The sequence below is a fragment of the Neoarius graeffei genome, chromosome 26 (genome assembly GCF_027579695.1).
Source record: "Neoarius graeffei isolate fNeoGra1 chromosome 26, fNeoGra1.pri, whole genome shotgun sequence".
NCBI lineage: Eukaryota > Metazoa > Chordata > Actinopteri > Siluriformes > Ariidae > Neoarius > Neoarius graeffei.
The window spans coordinates 23,626,323-23,642,670 of record NC_083594.1 but is presented as its reverse complement, the minus strand read 5'-3'; the positions used below and the strand labels follow the sequence as shown (position 1 = coordinate 23,642,670).

The 16,348-nt window shown below is 42.7% G+C and overlaps 1 protein-coding gene across 3 annotated transcripts in view; it reads right to left on the bottom strand.

Moving 5' to 3' along the window:
• nuf2 (UF2 component of NDC80 kinetochore complex) overlaps positions 1-15,909 on the bottom strand; it is a 46,863-nt gene extending 30,954 nt beyond the window's left edge. The window contains exons 1-3 of one of the 3 annotated variants that reach the window (XM_060910958.1): positions 15,837-15,909; positions 9,479-9,606; positions 9,324-9,398 (exon numbers count right to left, since the gene is read on the bottom strand). In XM_060910958.1, coding sequence (XP_060766941.1) covers positions 9,324-9,398; positions 9,479-9,601 — 198 coding nt within the window. In that variant the 5' untranslated portion in view covers positions 9,602-9,606; positions 15,837-15,909. Of the gene's footprint in view, positions 1-9,323; positions 9,399-9,478; positions 9,607-15,832 lie in introns of all 3 variants that reach the window. The other 2 variants (XM_060910957.1, XM_060910959.1) reach the window with 2 other exon arrangements.
• Between the last annotated feature and the right edge of the window lie 439 nt (positions 15,910-16,348).

Genomic DNA, 16,348 nt, shown 5'->3' with positions numbered 1-16,348 from the left:
GAAAGAGCGCTCCCTGGGCGGGCTAGCTCCGTGCCTCGGGACGTAATTCACCTAACCCTAGGTCCCAGCCTCCCCAGACTTGGCAGCCAGCGACCCCTGCCCTCTCCTGAACAAACCAGCGCTGCCAGGGCCCGTCAGCTCCCAGCCAGGGGACGTTATTCCCCCCACACCCCCCGAGGCGAGCTCCGCTCCGTGCCTTGATGAGAGTCGCTGCCGCAGGGAGCATTCAAATAAATAAATAAATGAATGAATGAATGAATGACTCCCTCCCAGTCACGTGCACACACGCGCGTTCTGGTTGGGGAGAGAGATCCCTTCCTCTGCTCTCCCTCTCCTCTTATAGGGCACAGTCACTGGGGAAGACACACAAATGCACGTTAATTCCCATCAGGTGCAGTGATTCTACCACTTACCTTCCCTGACTCCGCCCTCCATTCACAGACCGCCACTCGGCCACGCCCCCGCTGCCACATCTACATTGTTATTGGTCAAAACATCGATGTCGAGACCATAATAGCCAATCAAAACAGTTTTGACAGACACCCACATCCGCTTGTTCTGACCCACTGGAGGTAGCGTCACAGTGCTGTCAGCCAATCAGAGGCAACACGTTTACATGTCATGAATATTAATGATTAAGAGCTGAAATCCTGTCGTTCTCCCACCACCCACTCCTCCACCAAACTAGAACAGCCTGAAACAGGAGAACCACAGCATTTTTTCACCAAAACCTGCTCACAGGGCATTCATTCATTTATACTAGAGACTACCGCACAATTAATGAAAAAAAAGATGCAAGGGGACCTTTAAACATTTGATATGCCATCTATGTTCTATTCTGAATAAAATATGGAATTTTGAAACTTCCACATCATTGCATTCTGTTTTTATTTACAATTTGTACTTTGTCCCAACTTTTTTGGAATCGGGGTTGTAAAACAATCAAAGCACACAATATTAAAAAAAAAGTCCCATTGAAAAGTTTTAGCTGTGATTTGATGGTGTATGTTATTTCCTTCTGAAAGAGGAGATCAGAGTGAGGTCATGTTGAAGTGTTTGACTGAGTGACCTAACAGCCAATAGCGTTTGAGATATGCCACACTGCAATGAATCTAATTTTTTATTTCTGCCCTTTAAAGGGTACCTGTGGTGAATTTTAATTACTAGCCATTTCAAAAGATCACGTATGATACCAGTGGTTCCGTCATGTAACGTTTGTCAGAAGCTCTTGTCAAGTACGCGCAAGTTTTAAGGTCACTGCTCTGTCAGTCAGGCATGGTCAGAGACATGTTGCCTCCTTCACGGGCTGTTCCAGCACAGTTGTTTTGTCCGGTTGCAAATCTACTTGCATATAATGCCATGAAATAGAAGTGCTATAAAATAAAGATCTACTACAAGTATTAGATCTATATTTATTCAATGTGTTCTTAAGTTACTTGACTGGGAACTTGCCTGTTCGTCAGCTCCCCTTCAGATGCTAGTCCCCAGAGGTACCTGCAGATCATGCCATCAATCACTACGTTTACATGCACATAGAGAGAATCGAATTTCTGCCGTTGCTCAACTGAAATCGAAGTTCAAAATGCCATGTATACACCTTAATTCGGCTGAAATTGAACCGAACTTGATTTCTCGGAATCGAGCTACACGACCTAGTTTATGCGATTTCTGCCAAGCTACTTTGTGCATGTAAACCCTATCGAGCTAGCTGTCGAGCTACTTCCGGAAGTGACGAGTGACGAGACCACAAGCGGGAAACACAACAGCCTCGGTCGGCATGACAACGAATCATGACAACGGCATGAATCTTTTCTTTTTGTGGCATTGTTTGCACTGTTAAAATTTAGCTCACTTACTGTATCACCAAATACATCTGTACAGCTGTTGCATAGCTGTGAATTGTGTACATAAACAAGTCATTGTATTTGTGTGTGTCTATGTCCAACATCTGAAGAATGTCAATAAAAACAAAACAACTGAACTTTTTGTGTGTTTATTAAGACATAAGTTAAATTGTAAGCAAAAAAAATATTTTTTGTAAGCAAAAAATGGACTTTAGAAAAATATTATTGTGCAAAATAAGTTGTCTTACAAAACAGTGGTCTGCGCCGGACAGTTTGTAGCCATAGTCTGTTAGAGCAAGCCTAACAGCTTGAACACGGAACTGCTAGTGTTGCCAGATTGGGGGTTTTAAGTGCATTTTAGCGGATTTGAACATGTTTTGGGCTGGAAAACGTCAGCAGTATCTGGCAACACTTTAGCTCTTCTTCATGACGACAACCGGAAGTGTACCAACACGATGGGGCGTGTAGCGCCACGTGTGGCTCGGGTGCGCAATGCACCTTGCACAATAGCCCGATTCCACTTGTGCATGTAGGATTGGATTTCTCTGGCACCCCTGCTGGGACCCTTTGCTCGATTACCGACAGTAGCTCGATTTGGACGTGCATGTAAACGTAGTCAATGAAGGCCATTTCCAGAGACGGTTTGTGAAAGACGTACTCGTGCAGATACGGGGTGGACATAATGCAGCAGTCAAAGCGGTCTGTAATGAGTTCATGTTCTTGACAACAGTAGGACTCCATGTCAGTTCTCATAACAGAGCACTGCCCGCATAGACACTTTGGAGCGGTAGCCATTTTGGATCTACCGTCACACATCTCTTGCAGCAGTTTCCTCCTCCAAATCATTAGAATGCGATGACTCACTGTCCTCACAAGCCTCCTCCCTCTCTGGCTCGAATAGAGAACCATTAACACCCATTTCATCAAAGTTGCTAGCCAGATTTTGCTTCTTTAACACCTCCTTTCACCTCGACCCACAGAACACTGCTTGTTTACTCGCGCCCGATAACCCGGAATCAACGACTGCACGTCACTTCCGGGCGGCAATGGCTACTCCCCATTGGTTCTGCCCCCGCGGGTAATTCACAGAATAAAACTGTCCACAGAAGTGCTTTTACAGTGTTTTTTTTTATTGAATGTGCACATCTTTTGTCTACAAGTAATACATAAAGCACGATTAACGTTGTAAGCATGACCAGTACCAGTACGCTTTAAGAAGTGTCTTTTACTTAGGCTTACTGATAGAGAAGCCCAGACATTTTCAAAAAGTGCCCTACTGCATAGCACATTGAAGAGTCCCAAACTGGTAAATCACCTCTGAAATGTGTTTCACCTAAACGCCACCTTGCACAAACTCCTACCAATTCAAAAGGAATGAATGCCAACTGTTCACCCATTGCTGTTATGATAACCTTCACTCTTCTGGGAAGGCTTTTCAACAGACTTTGGAGCATGGCTCTGGGGGTTTGCCCATTCATCCACAGGAGCATTAGTGAGGTCAAGAACTGATGTTGGACACTCAAGTTCAGGGCTCTACGGTACGTTAACTTTGAGACATGGCTGCCCATTCGGGCAACCATTTGTGGAAATCTGGTTGCCTGAACTCAGAACATGGTTGCCCAAATATTACACATTTTATTTATTATTCAACCTTCTCAGACACTGTCTGTATCAACAGGCATTGACACTAGCGCCCCGTGCGAGTAATACAATAATTATTCATGTAGTGAAGGACATACCAATAGACAATCCCCCCAGGATTCCGCGGGCCTTTTTTGTGATTGTCGCGGGCTAAAATGTCTGATGTCGCGGGGGTTTTTTCCAAAAAATTGTGATGAAAGTTGCGGTGTTTTTTAGGTTTTTGCTGCGATTACATTGTGGGAGGAAGTGAAAGTTGCGAGAAATTGTTGCGATTTTCTCTTTTTGTGATTAAAATTGAGTGATATGTTAAATATTACGTTATTACTGAAAAACTATTGATTAAAAAAAACAGACACTGAGAAATGGTCCTATAAACAACTTTACCAATATAAAAGATTACCAGGACTACAAAAATGCAGAAAAATAGGCTTTACTTATCCAAATGCACCTGTTGGTTCAAAAGCTAAAGTGAACCTCACAGCACAACATGAAGTTACCTTAAAATATAATAAATGCCTCAGCTTTCATGTAAGAAAAAAAAAACTATTAATACTAGTGCTGTGTGCAGGCAGTCTCTCCTGAAGACTAAATTAAACAATAATTATGAACTAATAAAATAAATGGCTCAGGCTTCATAGAAGAAAAAAAAAATTTGAACAGAATCTCACAGTATGATGCTGAAGCTGCCTAAACAATGGAAAATAAAATACCATTTTGGCAAAAATGTTGGCATCCATTAATTTCTTGTATTAAGTAAAAAAAAAAAAGTGCACACAGTCCTTCACTGTAAACATAACACACTTTCAGTAACAGAATTTAAGCCTACATAAACACTGACTCGCACATCATGCAATGTTGCCAGATACTGCTGACGTTTTCCCAGTCCAAAATATGTTCAAAACCCGCCAAAATGCACTTAAAATCGCCCAATCTGGCAACACTGCGGCACATGCTGCTTCTCTTGAACGTATACACGGAAGTAAGGCGGAAGGTAGTTTATCGACGTCACCTCAAGACGATGCCAACGATTGGTCAAATTTGCGGGAAAGTTGCGGTGATTGGATATAATTGCAACACCGCCCTGAGTTCGCGGGGATTGGTTGAAGTGGCAAATCGCAACATCGCGAAATCCTGGAGGGTCTGAATCAGAGCAAATGGTTTCCCAGTGGCCAGATTTGGTCTCCTAGTCAATGCCAAACCAGCTTCACTGGGAGACCAAATTTTAAACCAAGTTATGTCTTATCATTTGGTTCAATCAGTTGCAATTAATTAACCAAGTACCATGTAAGTATACATTTAACAAGGAAAACGAAGATCTATGTTATAAGATATACACACAAGATCATGTTGGTTAAGAAAAACAAAACTAAAATTTGGTTACTGAGATGGCTGACGTCAGAATCCGATGTCATTACTGTGTAACTTTGAGTGTCTTTGACATAACACAAGGGCAAATACAGCCCCAATTACATACCGTATAACGGCGCCCAAATTACGGGGTTGTCAAAAGGCCCAAAATAGAACTTACGAAAATCGCCCAAATTAGAAGAAAATATCCTGTTTCATAAGGGTGGAGAACCCAAAATATTTTTAAATTATTGTTAAGTGTCATTTTTTGGCATATACATTTCAATTTGTTGTTCAGTCGCTTCATAATATGAAGTGAACATGAAATGCGTCTAGCGATTACCGTAAACCGTGTCTGAGTCTCTGACGTCTGAATGTCATAAAATATACTTCCTTTGTTTATGTTGTGAAATTCTCAACGATTCATGATAACACGTGGCTGTCAGGGCGGCACGGTGGTGTAGTGGTTAGCGCTGTCGCCTCACAGCAAGAAGGTCCTGGGTTCGAGCCCCGGGGCCGGCGAGGGCCCTTCTGTGTGGAGTTTGCATGTTCTCCCCGTGTCCGCGTGGGTTTCCTCCGGGTGCTCCGGTTTCCCCCACAGTCCAAAGACATGCAGGTTAGGTTAACTGGTGACTCTAAATTGACCGTAGGTGTGAATGTGAGTGTGAATGGTTGTCTGTGTCTATGTGTCAGCCCTGTGATGACCTGGCGACTTGTCCAGGGTGTACCCCGCCTTTCGCCCGTAGTCAGCTGGGATAGGCTCCAGCTTGCCTGCGACCCTGTAGAAGGATAAAGCGGCTAGAGATAATGTGATGTGATGTGTGACGTGGCTGTCAGTTTGTGATACTGTTGATAGTATAGATCAGGCATCACCAAATGGAGGACCTCGGTCCGGATCCGGACCCAGTGATGGTTCTGTCCGGACCCGTGACCAATGGTAAATTCACGAGATTAAGTAATTTTCATGGAGCATTATTTTGGATGGTCGTGGCTATTGACAGCGGGCGCTGCTACTCCAGTAAATACGACAACAGCTTCACTCAGTTGAGCCAATAAAATCGTTAGTTTACCCAGCGCACCACAGCACAGCAACAAGCAGAGAGGAAGAGAGTTAAGTTCAGAGACAACCGACCGAGACAACATGGCTTGCTCCAAAAAGCGGCAGAAAGTAGACAAGGAAAATCTTTGTTTTAAAGATGAATGGACGGAGAAATATATGTTCATTCTTCCGGCGAGCAGTTCAAAACCAGTGTGCCTCATATGCTCCGAAAACGTGGCGTTAATTAAAAGCGGCAACGTGAAGCGCCACTACGAAACAAAGCACAGCTCTTTTGAGCAAAGTTACCCCCTGAAGTCCGAGCTGAGGGCCGCAAAATAACCGAACTGCAAGCACAGTATGACAGGTCTACCCGACTCATCACACATACATTTACAGCCCAGCAACGTGCAAATGAATGTTCCTTAAAAGTAGCATGGATTTTGGGGCAACATAAAAAAAAAAAAAACATTTAGTGATGGGACAGTTGTGAAGGAGTACTTAAACGCCGTTGCTGAGACATTGATCTGCTCATTGATCTGCAAGGAAATGCTGCATTAAGAGAGCATTTTGAGACAACTGAGGCCCTGTCCACACGGCAACGGATTCAGGTGACTCCGATACAATTGCTTATCGTTTAGGCCTGGCGTCCACACGGCACCAGCGTTTTGGGTGCCCAAAACGCAATCTTTTTGAGAACGGGTTCCAGAGTGGAAAGATCTGGCAACGTTGCCATTGTGAAGTCGTCTGGATGAGTAGAACGGATTTGTTTACGATGACGTCACAACCACATGACTGTGAGTGCTTCATGCCGGGTAGAAGTGTAACGAACTCGATGCGAGTTGTCAACAAATCCTATAACTTGGTTCATGAAATGCGCTTACAAAATATTTTCACTGTGAATATTTATTGTGTAATGGTGCAAAGTGAGAAAGAGAGAGAGAGACTCTGCCCTTAGGGCAGAGTCAATCCCACCAGCAAAAATAGGGAAAAAAGGAGCGATCTCACCTCTTCAGATGTTGGTTTAAGTCCTACAATACATTCCTCAAAAAGGGCGTAGAAGAGCAAATTAATCCATCAACGTGTAGCATTCAATTTATTCCGGACCATTAAAGACACCGCCTTCCGCGTAGAATCATACGTCATCCTCGCCGCCATATTGGATAGGTCAAAGCGGAGAATAAAGATTAGCTGCGTTTAACTGTACCAACAGGTTTGCCGTCCAAACGAGATCACATGGGATTACCTTTCACAGGTGAGACTGGAAAAATACTTTTCATTGTATTTGGTCATTATAATGTAATTTTACGAACAGATTTTCCTGACTTTGTGGCTAATATGAAGTCTCGCGCATAATAGTTTATGCGCATGCGTCCTTACTTCTTCTATTGTTCTGGTGTCTCCTAAGGGACCGTCTTACAGCGCCCCTAGAGGTGTGGCATGTGTATTGCATCGTTTTCAGCAAGCGTTGCCATATGGACCTGATATTTTACTGATCGTTGCACATTTGGACGCGATATATTTTTAAATAACATCTCGTTGCCGTTGTCGTGTGGATGTAGCCTGACCCTGCTACTTTCTGGTTACAGACTGTTTCTGAGCATGTGTTCCCTGGTCTAACCAAAGGAACACTGCACACCTTGACTATGTTTGGATTGCCTTACAGCTGTGAGTCAGCTTTTTCCACTATGAACATTGTCAAAACCAAGTACCGTTCTAGGCTCAACAATGAACACCTACATATCTGCATGAGAATGGCACTAACTCCATTCCAACCAAGATTTAAATTACTGGCAGGTCAGCCACATGCCCATTTTTCTCATTAAGAAAAGTAAAAGAAGAATTAAAAGTTCAAAGAAAAATGTTCTGTTTGCATTTCCCCCCAAAAAAGCCACTCGTTTTCTGAAAATGTGGACTTTTTTTTCCTTGAAAAGTAGGCCCTCATTTTTTTAGGCACACAACACACAATCAATGGCATTATTAAGTCTACAGGCAGGGGAATGGGGAGGTTTATCACACGACAGAACAGTCAGAAGACATCAGACGATATTGTTGACAACGTCGAGGTCATTGACTTGTCTGCAACACAGCTGCCTTACAGTTGCCAGGTACGCTATGGATTTTTATTACACATTTTATGTGAGACTTATGTAATCTACTTTGTACCAGCTTATTTTTAAACTTAAGTGAAAATTATTTGTATCCCATTTATGCCCAAATTAATTTATACCAAATTATATTGGAAGTTGAATTGAAATAGATGTGCGCCCAAATAGATGCTGTGATCATAATTAGGCTTACAAAATATTTTCTTTTTCATTTATTCAGAATGTTGGAGAAAACTTTTGACTTTTTAGATACAGCACTACTTTATACTTGCACATGATTATGTAATTTCAATTATTTTTATTGCTCGATACATTTATAATTGGTTAAAAAAAATTACTAAAAATGTCAAATTTTCAGCACGCTACACGCGAATAGTAAAAAATAAATAAATAAATTTAGACTCGCCATGGTGCCCAAATTAAAAACCTATCTTTGCCCCTGTAACATTTGTGCTTGGTAATTGCTCTTGATAGCTGTGTAGTCACTGTAGTGTGCTTGTCTGTATGATGATTGGTGAACCATTTTGCATCACAGAATATGCCGCAGCGGTGTAGCCGCATGGACTCTGGGGCCTGTGATTGTATTGCCCAGACCAGTTGGTCTCCTAGTGGAAAATCCTTAAAAAATGCTCTGGTCTGAATAGAACACTGAATATGCACTACGTGATAATTATTAGCAATGGGAAACTGCATTGCGAGCCCGCGATGTGCAAATGTGAATTCCGCTAGTTGTTGAACATCCCGTAACGATAACATGGACGCGGTCTTTCCGAGTCAAATAATCGCAAATCGTGATGGAATTTCATCATAATATGAATGAATAAACATCGTTTTTCATGCAAGTTGACATATTTGGGTTATTGCCCGATCGGGCAAGCATTTGTGAGAGTCTGGTTGTCCGAATCTATTGGATGGTTGCCCCGGGCAATCGGGCTACTGTTAATGTCGAGCCCTGAAGTTATCCCAGTCTAGCCTCAGAAAACCATTACTCCATGGACCTTGCTTTGTGCACAGGTGTACGGTTATGCTGGGATAGGTTTTGGCCTCTTGGTTCCAGTGACAAGAACTCAATGAGACAGCACACAAAGACATCCTATATGACTGAGGCAGCAGTCATATAGGATTTCCACATACTTTTGTATGCGTTTCTAAAGAGCATTATTGGATAACTGGATGATTACAAAGCTGTGACTAGTTATGAATACTCAAACATTGTTGATATGTTTGCCTGGAACTGTCCATGACAGACAGAAAGCCCCGACATTTTGATATCAGGGGCTCGTTCTACTATAGATCACGCCATACCACAACAACTAGTGATTTCATTTATGATTCAACTGTGCTCACCAGGTTATGGCACTCAGGCCTGAAGCGATACACAAGCTGCAATATTCTCACATAGAGTCTCTGGAGGACATCCGCCTGCAAAATGCAAATAAGCAAATCTAATTCACAGCCATGCAAATCATCTCATCTATTTAAGCGTCAAAATGATGGCTCACCTTTGGATTTGGAGTGATGTCACTTTTTGCAAAATGTTTCGCCTCTTGACCCGTCAAGACTTCAGCTCGAAAATACTGCACAATGGCATCCACCTTGTAGATTGGAAACGTATTCTCCATCATGGCTCCTACAAAAAAAAAAAATTATTTACTCCTTACATTTACTTGTCAACTATATTAGCTTTTTGAATGAGACATTAGGATATGTTACCAAGATAAGAGTCATCTTTAACAGTTACAAATAGGGAGGATCAACAAAAAACAAAATATAAAACATGCTCTTGAACATTTTCACCAAAATTTAGTAATTAGTCAAAAAAAAAAAAAAGGTTTTGTTTGTGTATATATTAGGGTGCATCAGTTGCCCTCACTTTCATAAAATCTGATGCATTTTTGTTTGGGTGTTCCTTTTCACCAATAAAGACATCCTGTAAAATGTTTTGACTATATTCAAAAGTCTAATGGTGGCACCATGAGGTTCATTTTTTGCCAAAAAACGCTTATTTTATGATTTCGTGTAAGGTTTGAATCACAATGTTGGACTCCATTTATTGATTTCTTGTGACCCAGAGATCATGTTAAGAACCTTTGCAAGGGATTGAGAATCATTAATGTGATTCATAATACATTTGTATTGTTTAAAAGTAGTTGAACAATGATTCAATGAACAGCTAAAACTCAAACTGTGCTTGATAATATATTTAGAATATGTACTAAAAATGTGTATCTAAGATATTTGGTATACTCTATAAGGTGCCATAATGTTTCATGAAAAATGATCAAAATTGTGTCATAAAATAGCAGCTTTTTCCATAACTTTGAGCTCCTGGTGGCGGCACGGTGGTGTAGTGGTTAGCGCTGTCGCCTCACAGCAAGAAGGTCCGGGTTCGAGCCCCGGGGCTGGCGAGGGCTTTTCTGTGTGGAGTTTGCATGTTCTTCCCGTGTCCGCGTGGGTTTCCTCCGGGTGCTCCGGTTTCCCCCACAGTCCAAAGACATGCAGGTTAGGTTAACTGGTGACTCTAAATTGACCGTAGGTGTGAATGTGAGTGTGAATGGTTGTCTGTGTCTATGTGTCAGCCCTGTGATGACCTGGCGACTTGTCCAGGGTGTACCCCGCCTTTCGCCCATAGTCAGCAGGGATAGGCTCCAGCTTGCCTGCGACCCTGTAGAACAGGATAAAGCGGCTAGAGATAATGAGATGAGCTCCTGGTGCCACCATTAAACTTTTGAAATTTGTCAAAATATTTCACCCAGTGTGTTTTCTTACCAAAAGGAACATAAAAACAAAAATGCATCATGATCGGAGGAACTTTTCATTTTTAGGGGGCAACTGATGCACCCTAATTTATTTATTTTATATATATATATATATATATATATATATATATATATATATATAGAGAGAGAGAGAGAGAGAGAGAGAGAGAGAGAGAGGAAAAAAAAAATATATATATATATATATATATATATATTATATATATATATAAATAAAATATATAGAGAGAGGGAAAAAAAAAAAAAAAATATATATATATATATATATATATATATATATGTGTGTATGGGAGGCACGGTGGTGTAGTGGTTAGCACTGTCGCCTCACAGCAAGAAGGTCCGGGTTCGAGCCCCGGGGCCGGCGAGGGCCTTTCTGTGTGGAGTTTGCATGTTCTCCCCGTGTCCGCGTGGGTTTCCTCCGGGTGCTCCGGTTTCCCCCACAGTCCAAAGACATGCAGGTTAGGTTAACTGGTGACTCTAAATTGACCGTAGGTGTGAATGTGAGTGTGAATGGTTGTCTGTGTCTATGTGTCAGCCCTGTGATGACCTGGCGACTTGTCCAGGGTGTACCCCGCCTTTCGCCCGTAGTCAGCTGGGATAGGCTCCAGCTTGCCTGCGACCCTGTAGAAGGATAAAGCGGCTAGAGATAATGAGATGAGATATATATATATGTGTGTATGGGAGGCACGGTGGTGTAGTGGTTAGCACTGTCGCCTCACAGCAAGAAGGTCCGGGTTCGAGCCCCGGGGCCGGCGAGGGCCTTTCTGTGTGGAGTTTGCATGTTCTCCCCGTGTCCGCGTGGGTTTCCTCCGGGTGCTCCGGTTTCCCCCACAGTCCAAAGACATGCAGGTTAGGTTAACTGGTGACTCTAAATTGACCGTAGGTGTGAATGTGAGTGTGAATGGTTGTCTGTGTCTATGTGTCAGCCCTGTGATGACCTGGCGACTTGTCCAGGGTGTACCCCGCCTTTCGCCCGTAGTCAGCTGGGATAGGCTCCAGCTTGCCTGCGACCCTGTAGAACAGGATAAAGCGGCTAGAGATAATGAGATGAGATGTATGTGGTTGTGTCTCATCTCCTCTCATTATCTCTAGCCGCTTTATCCTGCAGTGGTTCTCAACCGGGGGGGGCGCCCCCCTGGTGGGGCGCAGAGGTACTCCAGGGGGGTCGCGAGTAGGCTTCATGTATGGAGGAAAAAAAAAATCTGGGGCTAACAGGCTATAGTAGCTAAGCAGATGCAACACATTTACCCATGTCAAAATGCAGGACATTGGACTATTACATACAAATCAATACTATTATAAAATCTATCATCAATCTATCATAAAATCTTGTGTGTAGGTTATTTTAAGCCCGTGACGCGAACATGACGCAACGTCACGTGAGTGAGTCTGCATACCGTGGCCACCGTGTGAGTGCTTGCCACACACACACTAGTCTGGTTTCTCTTGCCGAGTTAACTCGTGCCGACTCTCGCTAGTCTACTATCATCAATCCATCGATACAGTGCAAAACCCAAACAGTCTTTTTAAAGACTACTACCCCACACTGTATTTTTGCTTTCCCCATTTCAGCTCTACCCAAATAATTTGTTGTTTTTGTTGTTTTCTTACTGCTAGTCTACTACCCCTTTGCCTTTTTCACCCTGCGTGTGAAAAATCCAACTGTCCCCCACACACACCAACACACACACTCACACACACTCACACGAGTAAGTACACCATTCACACCTCGTTAAAATTTGCAACTATAAAATCCCCGAATAAAGATATCGATCGTGTTTCTCACTGATAAGCCCCATATGTTCCCTCTGGTTAGCCCCCTTAGCCTACTACAGACTTAGCCTACTACAGACTTATCGTTACAACTTTATTACACACGTTTATTCACAAATACTTTAACAAAATGGATAGATTTCTTGTCAAAAAACCCAAGACAACTGATGTAGGTCTACCACCAGCTGCGAGAAAGCTTCGGAGGTACGATGAATCATACCTACAGTTTGGTTTTACTGTCACCTCTGATCTTCGTCCTCAGTGTGTCGTGTGTGCCGAGGTGCTGGCAAACGAAAGCATGAAGCCATGCAAACTTAAAAGGCACCTCGAAACGAAGCATGCTGGCCTGAAGGACAAACCGCTTGAATACTTTCAAAGAAAGCGTGATGGCCTGCATCAGCAACAGGCAACAATTTCCGTGCACAGCACTGTATCTAAGCAGTGCCTGGAGGCATCATATGTGGTGGCAAAAAGAATAGGTAAGCTAGGCAAACCGCACACTGATGCCGAGAAATTCGTTTTGCCAGCTGCGCAGGACATGTGCAGAATATTCTTCGGGGATAGTGCAGCAGCCAAATTAGGCACCGTGCCACTTTCAAATGACACAGTTGCTCGGAGAATTGCTGATATGTCCAATGATATCAGAGAGCAATTAATACAGTTTATTAAAAATAGTCCATACTATGCCTTGCAGTTGGATGAGTCTACCGATATTGCTGGACAGGCACAGCTTCTTACATATGTCAGGTATGTCAGGGATAAATTAATTGAGGAGGATGTCCTTTTTTGCCGCCCTCTTCAGTCACACACAACTGGAGAGGCCATCTTCAATGTCCTTGATTCATTTATTCGCGAGAATGGGTTGGCGTGGGACCGATGCGTTGGCTTGTGCACGGATGGCGCACGAGCAATGATGGGCCGTGAGCAAGGTCTAGCTGCTCGCGTTAAGCAGGTAGCTCCACTTGTAAAATGGACCCATTGCATGGTTCATCGCGAAGCACTCGCTGCAAAAAAAATGCCGTCTCTGTTGGAATCCGTGCTGAACCAATCAGTAAAAATGATCAACCTCATCAAGTCACGGCCGCTAAACTCTCGCTTGTTTGAGGTCCTCTGTCAGGAGATGGGGTCAGAGCACGAACAGCTGCTTCTGCACACTGAGGTTCGCTGGCTGTCCAGGGGGCGGGTGTTACAACGTTTGTATGAGCTGCGAGATGAGGTGAAGCGGTTTTTGACACAAATCAATTCAGACCTGGCGAAAAATCTGGATGACCCTTTGTGGCTGGTGTGTCTCTCCTATTTGGTCGATATATTTGACCGCTTGAATGGCTTGAACCTGTCTTTGCAAGGCCGAGAAACTCACATTTTGCTTCTCGCAGAGAAAGTGGATGCCTTCAAGCAAAAACTTGACCTCTGGTGTGGCCACATCAGTCGGGGGAACTGTGATATGTTCCCAAGCCTTGCAGACTTTATCAGTAATGCAGGCACTTCCCATGATTTCTCATCTGTCTTTCAAGCAGCGTCAGAGCACCTGTCGGTAATGAGAAAACAGTTTGCGGCATACTTCACAGAGGATTATCGCTCTTTTGCGTGGGTTCAAGATCCATTTGTGTGTACTGCTGACGAACTTCCAGTTGACATGCAGGAACAGCTTATTGAGCTGAAGAGTGACAGTAGACTTAAGGCAGTCTTCACCTCATGCCCTCTTTCGACATTCTGGGCAGCATTGATGCAGGAGTACCCGCAACTGTGTGACGTAGCCTTGAAACTGCTCATCCCATTCGCATCGACCTACTTGTGTGAGGCAGGATTTTCAAAAATGACTGCGCTCAAAACGAAATATCGCAATCGTGCGCAAATTGAGGATGACTTGAGACTGTGCTTGTCAAACATTTCGCCAAGAATCGAGGATCTTTGTAAGGCAAAGCAGGCTCAGGTCTCGCATTAACGCAAATGCAGATCACAAAGGCACAGTAAAAAGTAAAACCTAAATTCACGCCTGGTCCCAATTCCCAATGATATCAATAGCCAGCTAATGATAAGCCTAATAAAATACCTAATAAAAACACTAATAATAATAATAATAATAATGATGCCTATTAATAATAATAGCATAATAATAATAATAATAATATCAACAACCAACAACAGCAATAATAATAATAATAATAATAATAATAGGCCTAATAATAATAATAATGTAATAATAATGCCTGAAAGAACATAAGTCTTGTACTACTGCCAACAGCTTAGTAATGATAATAGGCCATAATAATAATAATTATAATAATTATAATAATGCCCAAAAGCAGATTAGAAATGTGGTGCTACTGCCAATTATAACAATAGCCTAATAATGATAATAGGCCTATGTATTTCTATGGAATGGATAATGCTACTACTGCTGCTACTGCTACTACTACTACTAATAATAATAATAATAATGATAATAATAATAATAATCTAGCCCAGGGCTATCTATCTATCGGTCGATATAAGGTGCTGTAGGTCGGGTGGCGTCACTGCGGGTGAGTGTGTTTGGGGGGGGATGGGGGCGGGGCGAGAAGAGGGGCCCCCAACTGCAATTAACCAGCTTTGGTGGGGCCCAGGTTGCAAAAGGTTGAGAACCCCTGTTCTACAGGGTCGCAGGCAAGCTGGAGCCTATCCCTGCTGACTACGGGAGAAAGGTGGGGTACACCCTGGACAAGTCGCCAGGTCATCACAGGGCTGACACATAGACACAGACAACCATTCACACTCACATTCACACCTACGGTCAATTTAGAGTCACCAGTTAACCTAACCTGCATGTCTTTGGACTGTGGGGGAAACCGGAGCACCCGGAGGAAACCCACGCGGACACGGAGAGAACATGCAAACTCCGCACAGAAAGGCCCTCGCCGGCCCCGGGGCTCGAACCCAGGACCTTCTTGCTGTGAGGCGACAGCGCTAACCACTACACCACCGTGCCGCCCGTGTGGATGTGTATTTAGGAAAATAAAACTGACCATGGGGGAAAGTGAAACAAGTCAATAATGACATTAAATATCTAAAAAGTTTAAAATAAATAAACGAGCCAAACAGGAATATTTAAGGATATTTGTTTATACAGTATTCACCATTCACTAGCTGCTCATTTAGTCACGAGTTTTTCTTTATAGAATTAAAACACGAGGAAAAAAAGATACACATTATAGATACCATCTTTTTTCAAAATCCTCTTTCGCCACTTTAGAAAATAATACAATAGCGCCTAAAACCTTAATCGATATTTATTTTTCCTATACTATATGACAGACTTATACTTACCAACCTTCTCTACCGCCACTTTTCCGTTGACAAATTTAAACTTTCAGCGGTTCTGTCGTCACTTCCGCCAAAGTTCTTGTACTGCGCATCTTGTTGCGAGAGAAACACTGCCACCTACTGGCTCTTAAAATTAAAGTTGTCAAATTAACATCTGAACAGAAGTAATGGCATTTCTTTTTCCTTTTCTTTTATATTATTACCTTGTTTATTATTTTCTTTTACAAAATAATAAGCAAGGTAATAATGTAATAAACTACAAATCACAATCTTTTTCTTCTATTTATACTCTGGACCTTTCTCTAACATACATATACAGTACTGTGCAAAAGTCTTAGTCCCCCTATTTTTAATTTTTTTCCATACAAACTTTGTTACTGCGATAATTTGACGACTTGTCCAGGGTGTACCCCGCCCATAGTCTGCTGGGGATAGGTTCTAGCCTGCCCTGCACATGATAAGCGGTTATGGATAATGGATGGATGGATGGACTGACAAACTTTGTTATAGGTTTCTATT